This window comes from Otolemur garnettii, unplaced genomic scaffold (genome assembly GCF_000181295.1).
Source record: "Otolemur garnettii isolate 467f Iridium unplaced genomic scaffold, OtoGar3 scaffold00025, whole genome shotgun sequence".
In the NCBI taxonomy this organism is placed as follows: Eukaryota; Metazoa; Chordata; class Mammalia; order Primates; family Galagidae; genus Otolemur; species Otolemur garnettii.
Window position 1 is genome coordinate 2,712,547 of NW_003852420.1, and position 15,765 is coordinate 2,728,311.

Consider the following 15,765-nt stretch of genomic DNA (forward strand, 5'->3'; position numbering starts at 1 on the left):
CTAAGATAGACTCTCACTGGATTAAAGATTTAAACTTAAGACATGAAACTATAAAAATACTAGAAGAAAGTGTAGGGAAAACACTTTAAGAAATTGGCTTGGGCAAAAACTTTATGAGGCAATTGAAGCAACATCAAAAATACACTTTTGGGACCTGATCAAACTAAAAACTTGTGCACAGCCAAGAACACAGTAAATAAAGCAGGTAGACAGCCCTCAGAATGGGAGAAGATATTTGCTGATTATGTCTCCAACAAAGGTTTAATAACCAGAATCCATAGAGAACTCAAATGTATTAGCAAGAAAAAAACAAGCGATTGCTTCTCAGGATGGGCAAGGGACTTCAATAGAAATTTCTCTAAAGAAGATAGGCGCATGACCTACAGGTATATGAAAAAATGCTCACCATCCTTAATCATCAGAGAAATGAAAATTAAAACTACTTTGAGATATCACCTAATTCCAGTAAGATTAGCCCATATCACAAAATCCCCAAACCAGAGATGTTGGCATGGATGTGGAAAAAGGGGAACACTCCTACACTGCTGGTGGGAATGCAAATTAATTCATTCCTTTTGAAGAGACATCTGGAGAACACTTAGAGAACTAAAAATAGACCTGCCATTTAATCCTGCAATTTCTTTATTAGGTATATATCCAGAAAACCAAAAATCTAATTACAACAAAGATAATTGTAACAGAATGTTTATTGCAGCCCAATTCATAATTGCTAGGTCATGGTAGAAGCCCAAGTGCCCATCGACCCACGAATGGATCAATAAATTGTGGCATATGTACACCATGGAATATTATGCAGCCTTAATGAAAGATGGAGACTTTGCCTTCTTCATGTTTACATGGATGGAACTGGAAAATGTTCTTAGCAAAATATCTCAAGAATGGAAGAAAAAGTATCCAATGTACACAGCCCTACTTTGAAACTAATTTGTAGGTTTCATAGGTATGTTATAACCTAATTATAGCCCTAGAATATGGGAAGGAGGTAGGAGAGGGGAGGTGAGGGGGGTGACCTCTATGGTTTATCCTACAAGGGTACAAATGAATCTTTCTAAAAGCAGAGTATGAATGTCTTAACTTAATAACTAAGAAAATGACATGAAGGCTACGTTAACCAGTTTGATGAGAGTATTTCAAAATGTATATGAAAACAGCACACTGTACCCTGTGATTGCATTAATGTACACAGCTATGATTTAATAATAATAAAAAAAGAAGTAGCAAGTTTAGGGCTAGTGAGTAGTAGTTGATTATTCCAGAGCAGGGTTTCTCAACCTTGACAGTTCCCTGGCATTTTGAGCTAGATAATTCTTTGTGGCAGGGTTGGGGAGGAGGCTGTCCTGTGCATGGCAGGATGTGTATCAGCATCTCTGGCCACTGGCCACTAGATGTCAGTCATACCCTACTGCAATTGTGGCAACTGCAAATTGGCAAATGTGCCTGGATTAGAGGCAAGGGCAAGAAAACCCTAGAGAACCCCTGGTCTAGAGTGACCTCAGAGATGGACACAGTCTTGAGGCTGCCTGTAGGAGGTACTAATAGGAGATGCAGAAAGTGGGTTACTGGAAACCAGAAATGCCAACTTTGCAACCCTGAGGTAGCACTTGGACATCCATATCACCAATCATAAGCACTAGAGTTAAAATTAAAAAAAAATGATACCAGCCTTATTATTTTAAGTTTGGAAGAATTCACTTCTTTTTTCCAAAAAGGATGGAGGCACAGTTCTGCTACTGCTTATTATTTATTCATTCACATAGCAGAAATGGTGTGTACTCAGCAACTGATCAGATTAATGGGTTGAAAGCTGTGCTAAGTATCCTTTGCAGACACACTCCATTTTGAGAACTTAAAAACCTTTACTTCCTTCCTTTTAACATTTTCCACTTTTCTATCATTATCTAATGCCAAATATCTCCCTTGAGTCTTCTACCCTGAGAATGGTCTGAGGATTGATTTAGGAGTGGACACATGGAGATGTTTCCTTGGCTTATGAACTGGGAGCGTCTAACAGAAAAGGTATATGGACACAATTTCCATTTTAGTAAGGATGACAAATTGAGGCAGAGGGTACAGGACACTCAGTTATGGCTCTTGATATAAAGTGCAGCTCTGAATGGCTTAATTGGTATTTCCTTTACTCAGCTTAAAGGAAAACTCACACTTGAGCACATCTTTAGATGCTAAGATCATTCCACCTCCAGGCCCTAGCTCGGGAGCAAGAACTGTACTCCATGTTAGCCCTAACTGGAAGGCAGGCCTTCTGCATTCTGATGCCAATCGATGGATAGATTCAGCAAGCAGTGGGTTTGAGTGCACTGTCTGGGTAGTGGCATCTGGGGTGTCCAAAAAAACATCTACTACAGTCATAAAGGTAAGGGGCACTCTAATGTTGGATAACCCAGTTTCAAAAGACCTTTGAGACAGTAAGGCAGCTGCAGGTAGTGGAAGAACAGATGTAAGTCAGCAATGGCATATAAGGACATCTCTGAGGAAGCCTTCACAAGCATGCCAGCTTCCAATGCATGCCACTATATGCATGAAGTTATTCCCAAGTACAGGAGAAGCAAAGGTCAAACAGCTCCCATTGGTGGCTCTGTCTCAGGTCTCTCTTTGATATCTGTATCTAACCCATTTCTCCATTTAGCTAGTAAAGTCAGCCTTTCCTTATTGGTCAGCTAGCTACAGACCTCAGAGTGTTAAAATGCCTTCTGTTATTTACATACCTGTAGATCCCCTCCACCAGGATGAGAATCTTTTTCCAAGCTCTGCGTGTTCGAGGCTGGCCGTAGATGACAGCATCTCTCAGGAGTTTCTCTAGGCTTTCTGTGTCTTTAAATAATACCAAAAAAGAAATTGAGTCATGAGAGGGTTTTTGTTTTCCTCCCCATTTTCCTTTCTCAAGGAGGCATTAGATCTTGCAGGTTCACTCGTGGACCTAAACCTCCAGAAAGCAAAGTCACAATCAGAGAACACCTAGGGAAAGACAGAGAGAGACAGAGAGGCCTATTTTTCTGTAAAACTTAACTATGACAAGGTGAATAGCCAGGTTTGTACAAGTAGGCAGAGTAAACCCCACCTGAGGTACGTGGTTTTCCAGGCTCTTACAAGGCTCTTCCCACTTGCCTTACATTGAAGTTCTATAGGAAGTGTATCTCTTAAGTTAGGTTTTATTGTCAGGTTAAAAGATACAATTAACTACCACTCATCAAGTTATTTAGACTTGAGTGTGTTAGAGTTCAACAGAGTTTTCATGAATCTCTCACTTCCCACAGTTTGGGACTTGATTTTTAAAATCCTCCAATCTCAGACATTTCAAAACTTTGAGGCAGTTGGACAACTAGTGTTCTTTAATAAAATATTTGGAGACCTGTGGATATGTTAATCATAGCTCACAATTATCGAGCCCTATCTGTGTGCCAGGCATCCTTCTAAGTCTTTTCTTTGACATACATAGCTCATTTAATCCTCACAGAACTCTCTGTAGGAGGTACTAGTGGTATCTCCATTTTATGATTCAGGAAACCAAGGTACAGAGGGGTTTGGTAAACTTCCTGGGGTCTATGATTACATAGCAGAGTCAGAATTTGAACTCATACAATCTATGCCATGATCCACATTTGTTACCACTACCTTTTACTACTTCATGTGAGAGCCGTTGTCTCTTCTCCTAAAACTCCACAGTGATGTACAACAAGGAAGGATGAGTCTGTGGCAGAATATTCTTGTTAACTTCTGATGTCAAATACAAATGATAGTGACATTTCACATATCAGCAATCATATATAGATTGCTGTGCTCAGCTGAGCAGCCATGAGCTTGGGCTGAGAAACCACGTGGAAGGACTTGGCTACCAAGCCAGCTGTTTGGTGTGTGTGTTTTATTTTGTTTTTAACTTTAAAGCCTAGAAAGAGAAAAATGGCAGAGGTTTATGTGAATTTTTTTTAGATTTTTTGATGTTTCTACTATGTATATATGTATGTATATATATGTGTATATATATATATATATATTTATATTCATTTCCTAAGAATCTGAAATTCTTTTTGTGAGAATCTGAAACTGAAATACTTTAGACCTAGAATCCAATATTAATTTAAAACTATGGAGATTCTGCTTAAATACTGGCTTGACTATTACATATGTTCACCAAAGATTAACACAAAAGGAGAAATTTAGTGAAAGTAAATCTAAAACCACACAGTTGATGCTGGTTTTGAGCACTGTGGACAAAGCTCTCGGGAAGCAGTATTGATTGGCTTATCACTCACTGGTCTACGTATAAACTAGCTGAAGTCTTGGTCTCAATGAAAGGCTCCTCAACTTTGTGTTTTTTGTCTCCAATCTGTGGTAGGGTATACATCAGGTGGTGCAATAACTTTTCATCACTGCAACCTGGGCATGCTTAATGAGGTCACAAGATATTTCTTTAAGATAGAGTTGTGGATGTATTTGTGTGTGTGTGTGTGTGTGTGTGTGGTTTTTGAGACAGAGTCTTACTCTATTGCCTTGGGTACAGAGCCATGGTGTCACAGTTCACAGCAACCTCAAACTCTTGAGCATAAGTGATCCTCTTGCCTCAGCCTCCAGAATAGCTGGGACTATAGGCATGTGCCACCATGCCCAGTTAATTTTTCTATTTTTAGTACGGATGGAGTCTTGCTCTTGCTCAGGCTGGTCTCAAACTCCTAGCTCAAGCAATCCACCTGCCTGGGCCTCCCAGAGTAGTAGGATCACAGGTCCACATGGTGTTCATATTTTAATTGATCAGTACATCTGAACAAATCACATTCAATTAAAGGTGCATTTATATGGATCAGAGTAGGGTAGGATGAATCAGAATTTGATAGCATTATATCCCAATCTTTTAAAAAAGAGATGCCTAATCAGCATAGGGTCTCCCTAGAGACTGGATGTGAGGTCGTGGCATTCAGAAAAAGCGTGTGACATGAATAGGATGCTACATTCTAGAGATCTCTCTTGGAAATTCAAGCACTAGTGATAATATACTCTTTGACATCCTTTGACTTACTTAAGAAAACTTACAGTATAAATAATGAAAAAATAAAGGAAACCCATAATAAAATATTGAAGAAATGAGGGAATAATTATTTTTTCAAATAAGTAAAGCCTTACTATTAGAAATAGCCCCTTTATGGCATATTATCAATAATATCTGGCATGATATGAGAACCAATAGAAACAAAAAATACCATTTTTATTTCTTTAAAAATTAGCCTGAGATTAACTTTTTAGGTGACATGTCAGTTTAGATGTGGAATTAATCAACTTCACCATGACAATACGGAACCTGTGAAAGAAGGAGTGGAAGAGATGGTGGGTCTTCATTTTATTTTATACCAGTTTTTTTTTTCTTTTCACCTGCAAAACAGATGTAATGATATCCCCGGAATTAGTATTGTATCCTATTCATACAATATTCCTTAATTGCCAAATTTTCAGGGCTTTTTCAGTTTTCATCCAATTTGCCATGTGGGCAGCATTTAATATAATTTGATGTTTGTGTTTTAAGGTTCTCCCCTTTGGTATCTGGTTGCCATTATTCTCTGGTTTCTGTTATGTCTCATCCCACTATTTCTAATATATTTTTTTGTGAAAGTCATTTCTTTTTTTCACCTATTTTCTTTTTTATGTTTGTTCCTTGTCCTTTTCTTTACTTTTTCATTTGCCTACCAGCGAGCCTCAATCTTCAGTAAATAGGAATCACCACCTGGGAAACAAGTTCAAAGGCAGATTCCTGATCTTTCTAATCAAAAATTCTGAATCTGTTGGTGTGGGATGAGACCCAAGAGTTTGCATGCCTGGGGTCTTTGAACTCTGCGATCCATAGCTCAAAGCTTTATCTCTATTTTAAACTACATAAGGGTTTCTCCAACCACATTTTAGACACATCCATGAGTACCTCAAACACACTATCTCCAAGATGGAACCTGTGGTAGCTTGCACTATTAGCCTCATTTTCCACCTCCTTCCTTTCCATTTGATCCCTTTGCTGTGTGAGTTTACAGCTTTTTTTCCCACTAAAGATATGGAGGACATTTCCCTGCCTCTTGACTTGGGTTTAGCCAAGTGACATGCGTTGGCTAACAGCATGCAGAGGAGAGATGGTCTGTGAGCTCCAAACCTAGGTCTGAAAAGGCCTTACATAGTTCTACTCTTTCTCTTGTGCTTCTGCTGGTGACACGAAAAGAACAAGCCCAGGCTAGCTGGCTGGTCCTGGGATAGCTCTAGGAGAGAATGAAAGACACGTAGGGCCCAGTTAGTTAGCCCAGCCCCCTACAGCCCCAGTGAGAGATCAGTGCTGATTGTCGCATGCTACTGAGGGTTTGAAGTTGGTTGTTCTCCTTATAGTTACCTAATACAATCTTAAATGGCACTTTGTGACCTAGCCTCTGCCTAGCCGACATAAGTTTCTCAGCATCCCCAGCACCTTGCCTCCCAATTCTCCTACATACTTTTTTCCTCTAGTCTAACTGGAGATCAGCTAGACTGATCAGTTAGACACCATTAACCACTAGATGGCAGCCAAGGAAACAAAAAGCCGCTTTCTTGTTTTGAAAATTTCAGGGATAGATAACACACCTTCACTTCTGTGGATATCTTTTCACTTTTGCTTTAGTTTGAGTTCCTAAAATGGGAAAGCAACGTATGACTTGCTTGTGATTAGGGTAACCAGTCTTTCTTTTCTATAATCATAGCCCTGTTAGCCTCTGAGTGGAATAAAGAGATGATGAATAAAAGTACTCCTGTTTAAGGAATGTTTTTCCTTCTGGGACTTGGAAATGACCCATGACGAGTGTGGTTCCAATGTCATAGAAATGAAAACAAGCTAACATGAACTAAATTAGCAGTTATTAAAAATAAATTTTCTAAAAATTTGGAGAAATCTGTGAATCCAGAGGCCATATATTGTTTTGCATCAGAAAAGATCACACGCTTGCTGTGGGGTTAGTCCAGGATTAGTTTTCAAAGGAACAGCAGTAGTCCTAAACAAAATTTCTCCCTATTCTTTTAATAACAGGCAGGACACAAGATCATGCCTTTAGGGGGCCATAATGTGTTTTATGTTTTATGCATTTTGCAGATGGAAGCAAGAGGAATCCTAGTCTCTTTGAAGGCAGGGAACTCAGTGTGTTGGACCTAAATGGAGTGTCATGAGGAGAGGCTTTGGGGGAGTTAACAACCCTCAAGTCCATACACCCTACTCCTAGAGCAGAGGGAAAATCAATTAGCCTTTTTCCCTCTGCAAAGGAAGCTCATTGACTTCTTGAATTCCAGAAGCTAGACAGGGAAAGGGATTCTAGGCCCACGTTAGCTGTTGATACTTCCCTCTCTGGTTCTTGGGGTCTTGCTCTCCAGGGCTACAGTGTGTGGGTTACAAAACTGTAGGATTCTGGGATTGTGATTTATGCCCTGCAGCCCTTAAGGGAATCTACTGTTTCAGCAATGTGCAGGCTAACATCTGCAAAGGATTTTTTTAAAATAATGGTGCTTATGAAAGCACTTATACTTGCATTATATTAATCCCCACGACACTTCTAGAAGTAGGGAAGAACTATTAGGTTTTTGTTATTTTCAGATGCCAGAAGCTTTGTAGAAAAAAAAGAAAGAAAAAAAAAACCCAAACCAAAAGCCTCCCTCCCTATTGGTTTGGCAAGAAAATTTTGAAAATATGGAAATTAAAAGAATGAATTTGATGCCATCTAGGTACACATACACAGCAGTATTACACCATGTTTTAAGATCCTAATGACATACCACAGACTTATAATTACCACAATCAGAACATCAGTGATGCCTTAGACATTATTCACCACCAAGTCTGACTCACTGAGGACGTTTCTTTTGCTTTGTGGACACCTGAGAGGAACAAGCTGGTTTGGTGGTTATGAATATTTAAGCTGTCCAACATGAAAGCATGGAGGCCACGTTCTGGTGGCTGGTTCAAAGCAGTCCTCATCTTTCACAGGTGTGGTTAACTCAATTACTGAATTGCTAAATATCTGGAAGAATCCAACTATGTGTCAAAACCCACAGTCAGGCTTGGGTTACAAATACTCTGGGTAAGTCTGAGGCTGCACCTGTCTTTAATTTCAGGTCCTAATAATATATAGCAAAACTCCTAGATCTGGGAAAGCCACAGATAGAGTCATGTGAAAAGAAGCCACAAGGAAATGAGGGAGCCAGGATCTTCCAGGAAGATAGGCTGGGAGCAAGTGTGTCTTCCTGGAGATGAGTGACAGATGTTTTGCTTTGCTCTCTTTCCATGATGGAGTGGTGGCACTGGCACTATTTCTTCTGCCACAGCTTCCTCCTTCCTCTTCTCTTGTGCAACCATCATTTTGCCTAGATTGAACATGAGACCTGCCCTCACTGCCTGTTTCTCAGCACTCTCCATGTCCCCCACTTCCAGGGATCAGAGTTGGAGATTGAGGCTGGAGTGGCTGTCTCTACTTCCCATACATGTGCTCCCCAACAATAGTTGGTGGTTTATCCTTTGTCTTTCAAGTCTCCACAAAACCCACCTCTAGTTGTACTTAGAGACCTCCATTGGTCCCCTATTCCATAGGTAGCTTACCAAAATTATTTTCACCTCTGCCTACGTCAGACACACCTATATTTTGTAAATGAAAAGATAAACGGAAGATGAATGAATGCTACTTTTTCTATGTCTCATTCCATACTTCCCATCTTTATCCCCACTCCTCTCGTTCCTTTCAATGCCCAGTTTCTTCCTTCAAAATTCAGCCCAAAAGTGAATTAGTAAGCAGTAGGTATTTAAACAACTGTGAAGGATGATGAAGAAATTACTCTGACTTTTAAGATAGTTGTGGGGGGGAGGTCTCCCCTTTGTTTAGCTTTTTGGGCAAAAAGAAAATCATAATGGGCAACTTTGACATGAAAACAATTATTTTTCTGAAAGTCACATTTGTAGAGTCTCTTCTCCCACACAATCATAAAGGGCAGTTTTGGTGCACTGAAAATTTGGTGCCTTTAAGTTTAATATAACTGATTTGGCAAAACCTTGAGTTCAGTTTTTCTTGATGGCTCTGGTTGGTGTTGTGTAGCCTCTGACAGGTCAACACAGCCTCTGGAAGGTCAAAGAAGCAAGGTAGTCTTCTAGAAGAGTGAAAAGCACACCTGGGAGCAGAGGATGTGGGCTGGGTTTGAGGGTAAGGTAGGTGCTAGGCCAAGGCCTGCTTACCCTGCACAGTGTGTGTGTGTGTTGGGGGCGGGGGGGAGTTATGGCAACAACTTTTGATCTTGGAGACACAAGACACAGATCAGGCAGAGCCGAGAACACAAGGATGGGGTAGGCCATACTCACAGGCTCTGGTCCTGAGGCAGCACATGGGATGCTGAGCCTCAGGGAGAAGCCTATGGAATAAGATGAAATACTGAAATGGGATCCCTGAATGAGTGGGATCAGTGCAGGAACGTGAGCCATGAGTGTTGGAAGAGCGTGGGAGCCCAGTAGTCAGGGTTTCAGCAAGGTGGGTGCAGGCTCCATCCTCCTAACCAAAACCTCTCTGGCCTGCCGAGACATGTACAGGAGATGTAAGCTACTAAGTATGCATGTATCATTATACTTGGGGAACCAAGTAGTGGAAAAGGCTAGGAAAGGAGGTAAAAGTGTGATGTAGTTATAAATGGGGACTGGAGTCAGACTTCCTAGGCTGAAATCGTCTGGTCTCTAGCTTTCTGTCTCTGAGGAAGTCACTTCACTTCACACCTCTGTAGTAGCAAGTGCTTCTTTGTATAGTTGTGAGGCTAAATCTAGATAGTTCATGCAAAAGGCTCATTACAGCAAGGGCTCAGGACTGTCAACTACCTGGCTAGGGGGCCCACATGTCTTGAGATCAGAAAGGTTAAGGCTTGCAAAGCAGTCTGTGTGATACTCAGAGATGTGACCTGCCATTCAAATGGCCTCAGGCCCTCGTTCTGCAGATGAAGCAGTGTTCACTGTTTCCAGAAACACTGGACTCTTTGTTCTTCCTCCTCTTGGCCTTTACACTGCTGCTAGGTAGAACTTTGGCTCTTCCTTTCCACTTTTTTTTTGTTTGTTTTTAAACACTCCAAATTCTTGGCCTGCCTAGACCTCTAACCTCATGGCAACTCTCTTAGTCACAGAGACTGCTTCTTTCCAAGACTAGCTGAAAGAAGTGCCCACAGCCTGGCTGCTCCAAGGATAGCCCTGAACAAAGGCAGCAGCTCCCGGGAGTTCATTAGAATGCAGATGCTCAGGCCCCACCCCAGGAGCCTCATGTGCACATTGAAGATTGAATTTTGCAAGTCTGCATCTTAACAAGAGCCCCAGGTACCTGGTATTCACATTAAAGCTTGAAAACCATCGTTCTAGAGTCTACCTCATATGCTACTACTTGTTGTACTACCAGTAATGTGAGCAGACGGGGGAAAAGTTAATCCTAATTTCCTCCATCAGAAAGAAGTCCTTTCTGGAGAGGTGACACTCACCCAGAGTTTGAGGTCTTGGAATTTTCAGGGTGCTTAAACACTCAGCATGGAGGATGCATTTACCAAAGGGATCCAAATGCCTCATGGGGGCCCTTGCTCATTCCCTCATAACACAGCAGAATCTTAGGGAAGAACAAACTTCTCCATCCTTGGGTGGAGCTCACTGGTAGGCTGTGAAATGGCTACAGAATCTGTTTTCAGGCACCCAGTGAGCCACACAGGCTAAGGATTGGCTATTTCTTGCAGCTGCCTACAGTGGAAAATGCAAGGAGTTCTTACTACTTAGCCAGCAAGAATGAAGAAGCCAGACTTCAGCATTCTGAGCTGAAATTCAAGCTGCTAACAGGATAGGGCTCTATTAGCTGTCACAGAAGATCAATTTTACACAAGGCACCACGGCTTCCTGGGTCCTCCATATGGCTCAGCAGTAAGTGGACTCAGGTAGCGATTAGGAGGGTTGACAAATGTGTGTCCCACCTGTAGCCCTGAGCACAGCATCTAGCTCAATCACGGGCTGCTCTTGTCCCAGAGCTCTTTTTCTGGCTGTGGAAGTGCATTCAGCCTGAGTAAGGAGCAGCTCTCAACCAACCACAATGGGAATCAGTGGCTAAATATCCTGGCTGTTTCCTCCCACAAGTGGGATAACACTGGGGTATCTTTGCTGGCACGTAGAACTTCCTAGTAGAATTAAGGCCCACTGGTCCACTGTGCTGCTGTCCTTGACAATGTACCCTTTAAAGGCTATGTCCCTTTCTCTGTCTTTGTTTCCTGCTGGTGCTTCTCAGAATCACTTCCTAAGTAACTTGCATTATATTTAAATCCTGTTCTCAGGTGTCTGCTGCAGACAGAACCAAACCAAGACAAAAGCAACAGGCAGCTTTGGTTTTTGACCTGTGCTATTCATCATCTGTGTGACCCTGAGCAGATCATTTAATCACTGTACAGATTTCTCTTTAGTAAAGTGAGGATCATGAAGAGAGCTTTGTGTCTGAATTGTTGGTAAAATTAAAGGAACTAATTATGGAAAAGGCTCAACACTAGTGAATGCTGAATAAACGACCTAGTAGTTAAGTCTCTGTTATGGTCCACATTTACTAGCCAGGAAGAACTAATTTATGGTGACAAAAGATTCTGGTGTACAGTTTTCAATTTGGCATCACTAAAAATGCACTTCTAAAACTCCATTGCATTTTTTTTTTTAAAGAAGTAGCAGTTTTTTTCAAGTGTTCTGATGTCGCTTCCTCTCAGAACTTTCCTTCTATTTAGTCTTTTCAGTTACTCATTCCAACTTTGTGGAAAATAGTGGGAAGAGAAATGATGAATAGCTTGGGGTTAGTGGCAAATCTGTTCACACAGGATTAAAGCTTATCATGATGGCTCTGTAGGTAGACACACCCTGGGTGTATTCTTCCTATACAGAATTCCAAAAATCCAAAGACTCAGAAATCTGATTAATTTATAGTTTCAGTAAATAACAAAGACCATCCACTGGTATTATGTAAAAATAGCATCTCCTCTCCTCTGATAGGCAGTAAGGTCTACTGAGAGAACGTGAGGCATGGGACAGACCAGGAGAGAACAAGTTTAGAGCTGTGAGAAATCCCATAATACTGAAGTTTAAGAACCCGCCAGTGTAGATGACCATTCTTAAGAACCTGGCTCACAAGTGATTAGCTTCTGCCTTGACTGGTTGTACGAGTCATGCACATACGAAGGCAACGTGATATCTGCAGGTCCTAAACTTGTATCATTGGGTGGTGCCTGTGGCTCAAGGAGTAGGGTGCTGGCCCCATATACTGAGGTTGGCGGGTTCAAGCCTGGCCCCAGCCAAAACTGCAAGAAAACAAAAACAAAAAACAACCAGTATCATCAACCCAGTCTGTGTGGATGCATATTGAGGATTAAGGCACTGTTGTGGACTGAAGCCTTTGGTACTATCGGGGATAGCAGAATAGGAAAGAGAGACAACAGCAACTGTTGTTTTGCATGTAATACTTCACTCAGTTCAGTTCTTTCCCTCTCTGTACAAGGCTCACTTCCCTCACCTTCCAAGAATCACTCAGAGGATCTTGGCAGTAGTCCTGCTCCCAAGAGGACTGCTTTTGTGATATAAATACAATAACTCATTGGATACTCATTGAGAGTATGCTCCTGTTTAAAGTTGTGTTAATCCCGAGGGCTTCCTGCACCTCAGAATGAAAGTGTATTAGTATTCCAATGCTGCTGTGAGAAATTGGCTTTTTTAGAGACGGAGTCTCACTTAATTGCCCTGGGTAGAGTGCTGAGGAGCAACCTCCAGCTTTTGGGCTTAGGCGATTCCCTTGCCTCAGCCTCCCAAGAAGCTGGGACTACAGGTGCCCACCACAACGTCAGGCTATTTTTTTGTTGCAGTTTGGCTGGCACCGGGTTTGAACCCACCACCCTTGATATATGGGACCGGCACCTGCTCAATGAGCCACAGGCACTGCCGAAATTGGCTTTTTAAAAAAAACACGAACTTATCCTACAGTTCCAGAGGTCAGAAGTCTAAGGTGGTTCTGACTGGGCTCAAATCAAGTTTTTGGCAAGGCTGTGTCTTTTTCTGGAAGCTCCACAGGAGAATACATTTCCCTGTAGAAGGTTCTTACATACTTTTTCCAGGTAGTGTGGACTTCTGGCATTCCTTAGTTTGTGGCCCTCTTCCATTTTCAAAGCTAGCAAGGGCATTCAAATCTTCCTGACATTGCATTACTGTGATAGACCCTCTTTTGTTTCATTTTTCCACATTTAAGGAGACTCATGTAGAAATCTTAGCCATTTAGCAACCTGAATGTCCTTTGCAAGATAATATGACATTTACAGGCATGAAAGGTTAGGGCACGGACATCTTTGAGAGGGGCCCATTATTCTGCCTAAAATAGAAAACAAAAGAACAGCAGCTCATACATAATAGAATCCTGCGAATTAGATACTAAGCTCTGACCCTAGCTGCCCATAATTCCCAGTTAGTTGAGAAGGGTAGCATTTATATTGATAATTCCAAGTTTACCACTGAGAAGTTGAATGATCTTGAATATGTTGCTTAATCTCTCTAAGCCTAAATGTCCTCATTTATAAACTAGTTCCTACCTCATGGGATTTTCCTCAGGGCTAAATAAGAGGAGATGACCATTAGCTCAGCATCTGGCACAGAGTAAATTCTCAGAAAGTACTAGTTGCTAGTGTAAAACAAGTACAGCTAATATTTATTATTAAAATACAGAAATAATACATAGTAACAATTATCTATTTTCCAAAAGCACAGAGAGAAGACATGAAGAATAAATTACTAAATGCTTAAGTGCTTTGTAAAATTGGAAGGTAAAATTTAACCCTTGAATTATAATTTCGGCAAAGAAATAAAGATTTAAAACAAAATTTTATTTGAGAATAATTTCAAATTTAACAAGAAAATTGCAAGAATAATGTAAAGAATACCCACATACTCTTATCCAGATTGATCTATTAACACTTTATCTCATTTGCTTTATCATTTTATCTCTACAGTATATCTCTACAGCTGTGTGAATCTATCTAGCTTTCTATTTGTATATGTAACAATTTTTTTCTGAATTGAGACTAAATGGCATGTATCACGGCCTTCACCCCTAAATAATTCAGTGTGTCTTCCCTAACACACACTGAGAATAATGATCCTTTATTCTCTTATGTGACTATAGCAGGAGTCAGCAAACTTTTCCTATCAAGAAGTGAACAGTAATACTTAAGGCTTTGGGGGTCATATATAGTATCAGTTGCATGTTCTTCTTTGCTTTATATACAATCCTTTAAAAAATGTAAAAAATATTCTTAGCTCATAGGCCATAGGTTGTTTATCCCTGGACTATAGTCTAGTTATCTACTTCAGTGTATTTAACATTGATATACTTATCTAATGTTATCTAATCTATTGTCCAATTTTCAATTTTGTGAACTGGCCCAGTAGTTTCTTTTATAGCATTTTCCCATCTCTTTCAGAATCTCGTCTAGGGCTAGGTATTGTATTTAACTGTCATAGCTCTTTAGTATCCTTTAATCTGGACCATCTCCTCAGCCTTTCTTTGTCTCTTATGTGACTGACATGTTTGGAGAATACAATTCCTTTTTTTATAACAGAACATTCCTCATTTGGGGTTGTCTAATGATAACATTCTGGGTTCTAACCTGCATCCTATGTAAATGATGTTCACTCTTTCCCAGGGAATCACATCTGGAAGCATACAATGTCCATTTCTCCCTCACTGGTGACTTTGTTTATGTCAGCTGTGCAACTGTTGTCTGATTTCTCCTTGATGTAGTTACTATGTTTTCCCATGGGTATAAATTCACTGAAATCTTATCCTAAGATTTTAGTCTGAAGACTGAAGAAACCGCATTGTATGGTAAAGGCTGTGTTGGAGGAGCAGGTTGAACCGCTCTTCGACTCTGGAAAAATTATAAAGCAGTTGGAATTAGCAGAAAGACTCGATCTGCAGCTGGATTAATTTATTTGAATATTTAAAATAAGGTTGTCTTGTGCTTAGAAATTTTCACCATATGGTATCTGGTAAATCGTTTGTATTTTATATCATCATTGGAACATTTTGTTTAAGCATGATGGCATCTACTCCACCTATCTATGGATAAGAGGGGCATTTTTGATAACTATTTGTGGGATAGAGACACAGACAATGATTTCTTCTTTTCCTATTTCAGCCCCAGCCAGTAGGAAAAGACACACATCAGGCCACCTCCCTATCAATCCCAAGAGAGAAGCTGCTAACACAATGTGTCAGAGCCTGATGTTTCTTGGCATATTGTAGTAGTGGGATGGAAAGTTGTGTCTCAAAAGTGGTCAAGGAACATTAGCCAAACCCTATTTCATTTTCTGACCTAACTGCTACCACCTCTCAAGTTTCCTATCCTTATGAAGACAAAGAAGAACTTATCCTGGAAGTATCAGCCATCTTCCAACTTTTCCCATTATTGGTTTTTTTGCCAGTCCTTGAGTGGATAGAGTTGTTGGATAAAAGGACTCAGGATCTGTTCCATAGAACTTCCTGGGAGAAGAAGCAAGAAGCCAAGCTTGGGTGCCCAACTTGGACCCCAGAAATAGTGGCCCATAAGGTGTATTATTTTCTATTGCCATGGAACAATTTATCCTAGTCCTTAACAGCTTAAAACTATAAATAATTATAATTTTACATATTGAATTAGTTGTTTTAATTTTATATATCCTGTCTTATGACAATT

At 40.5% G+C, this 15,765-nt stretch overlaps 1 protein-coding gene across 1 annotated transcript in view; it reads right to left on the bottom strand.

Annotated features, from left to right (window-relative positions):
• SPTLC3 (serine palmitoyltransferase long chain base subunit 3) overlaps nt 1-15,765 on the bottom strand; it is a 173,744-nt gene that overhangs the window by 57,063 nt on the left and 100,916 nt on the right. The window contains exon 7 of the mRNA XM_003788010.1: nt 2,745-2,850. Coding sequence (XP_003788058.1) covers nt 2,745-2,850 — 106 coding nt within the window. The remainder of the gene's footprint in view (nt 1-2,744; nt 2,851-15,765) is intronic.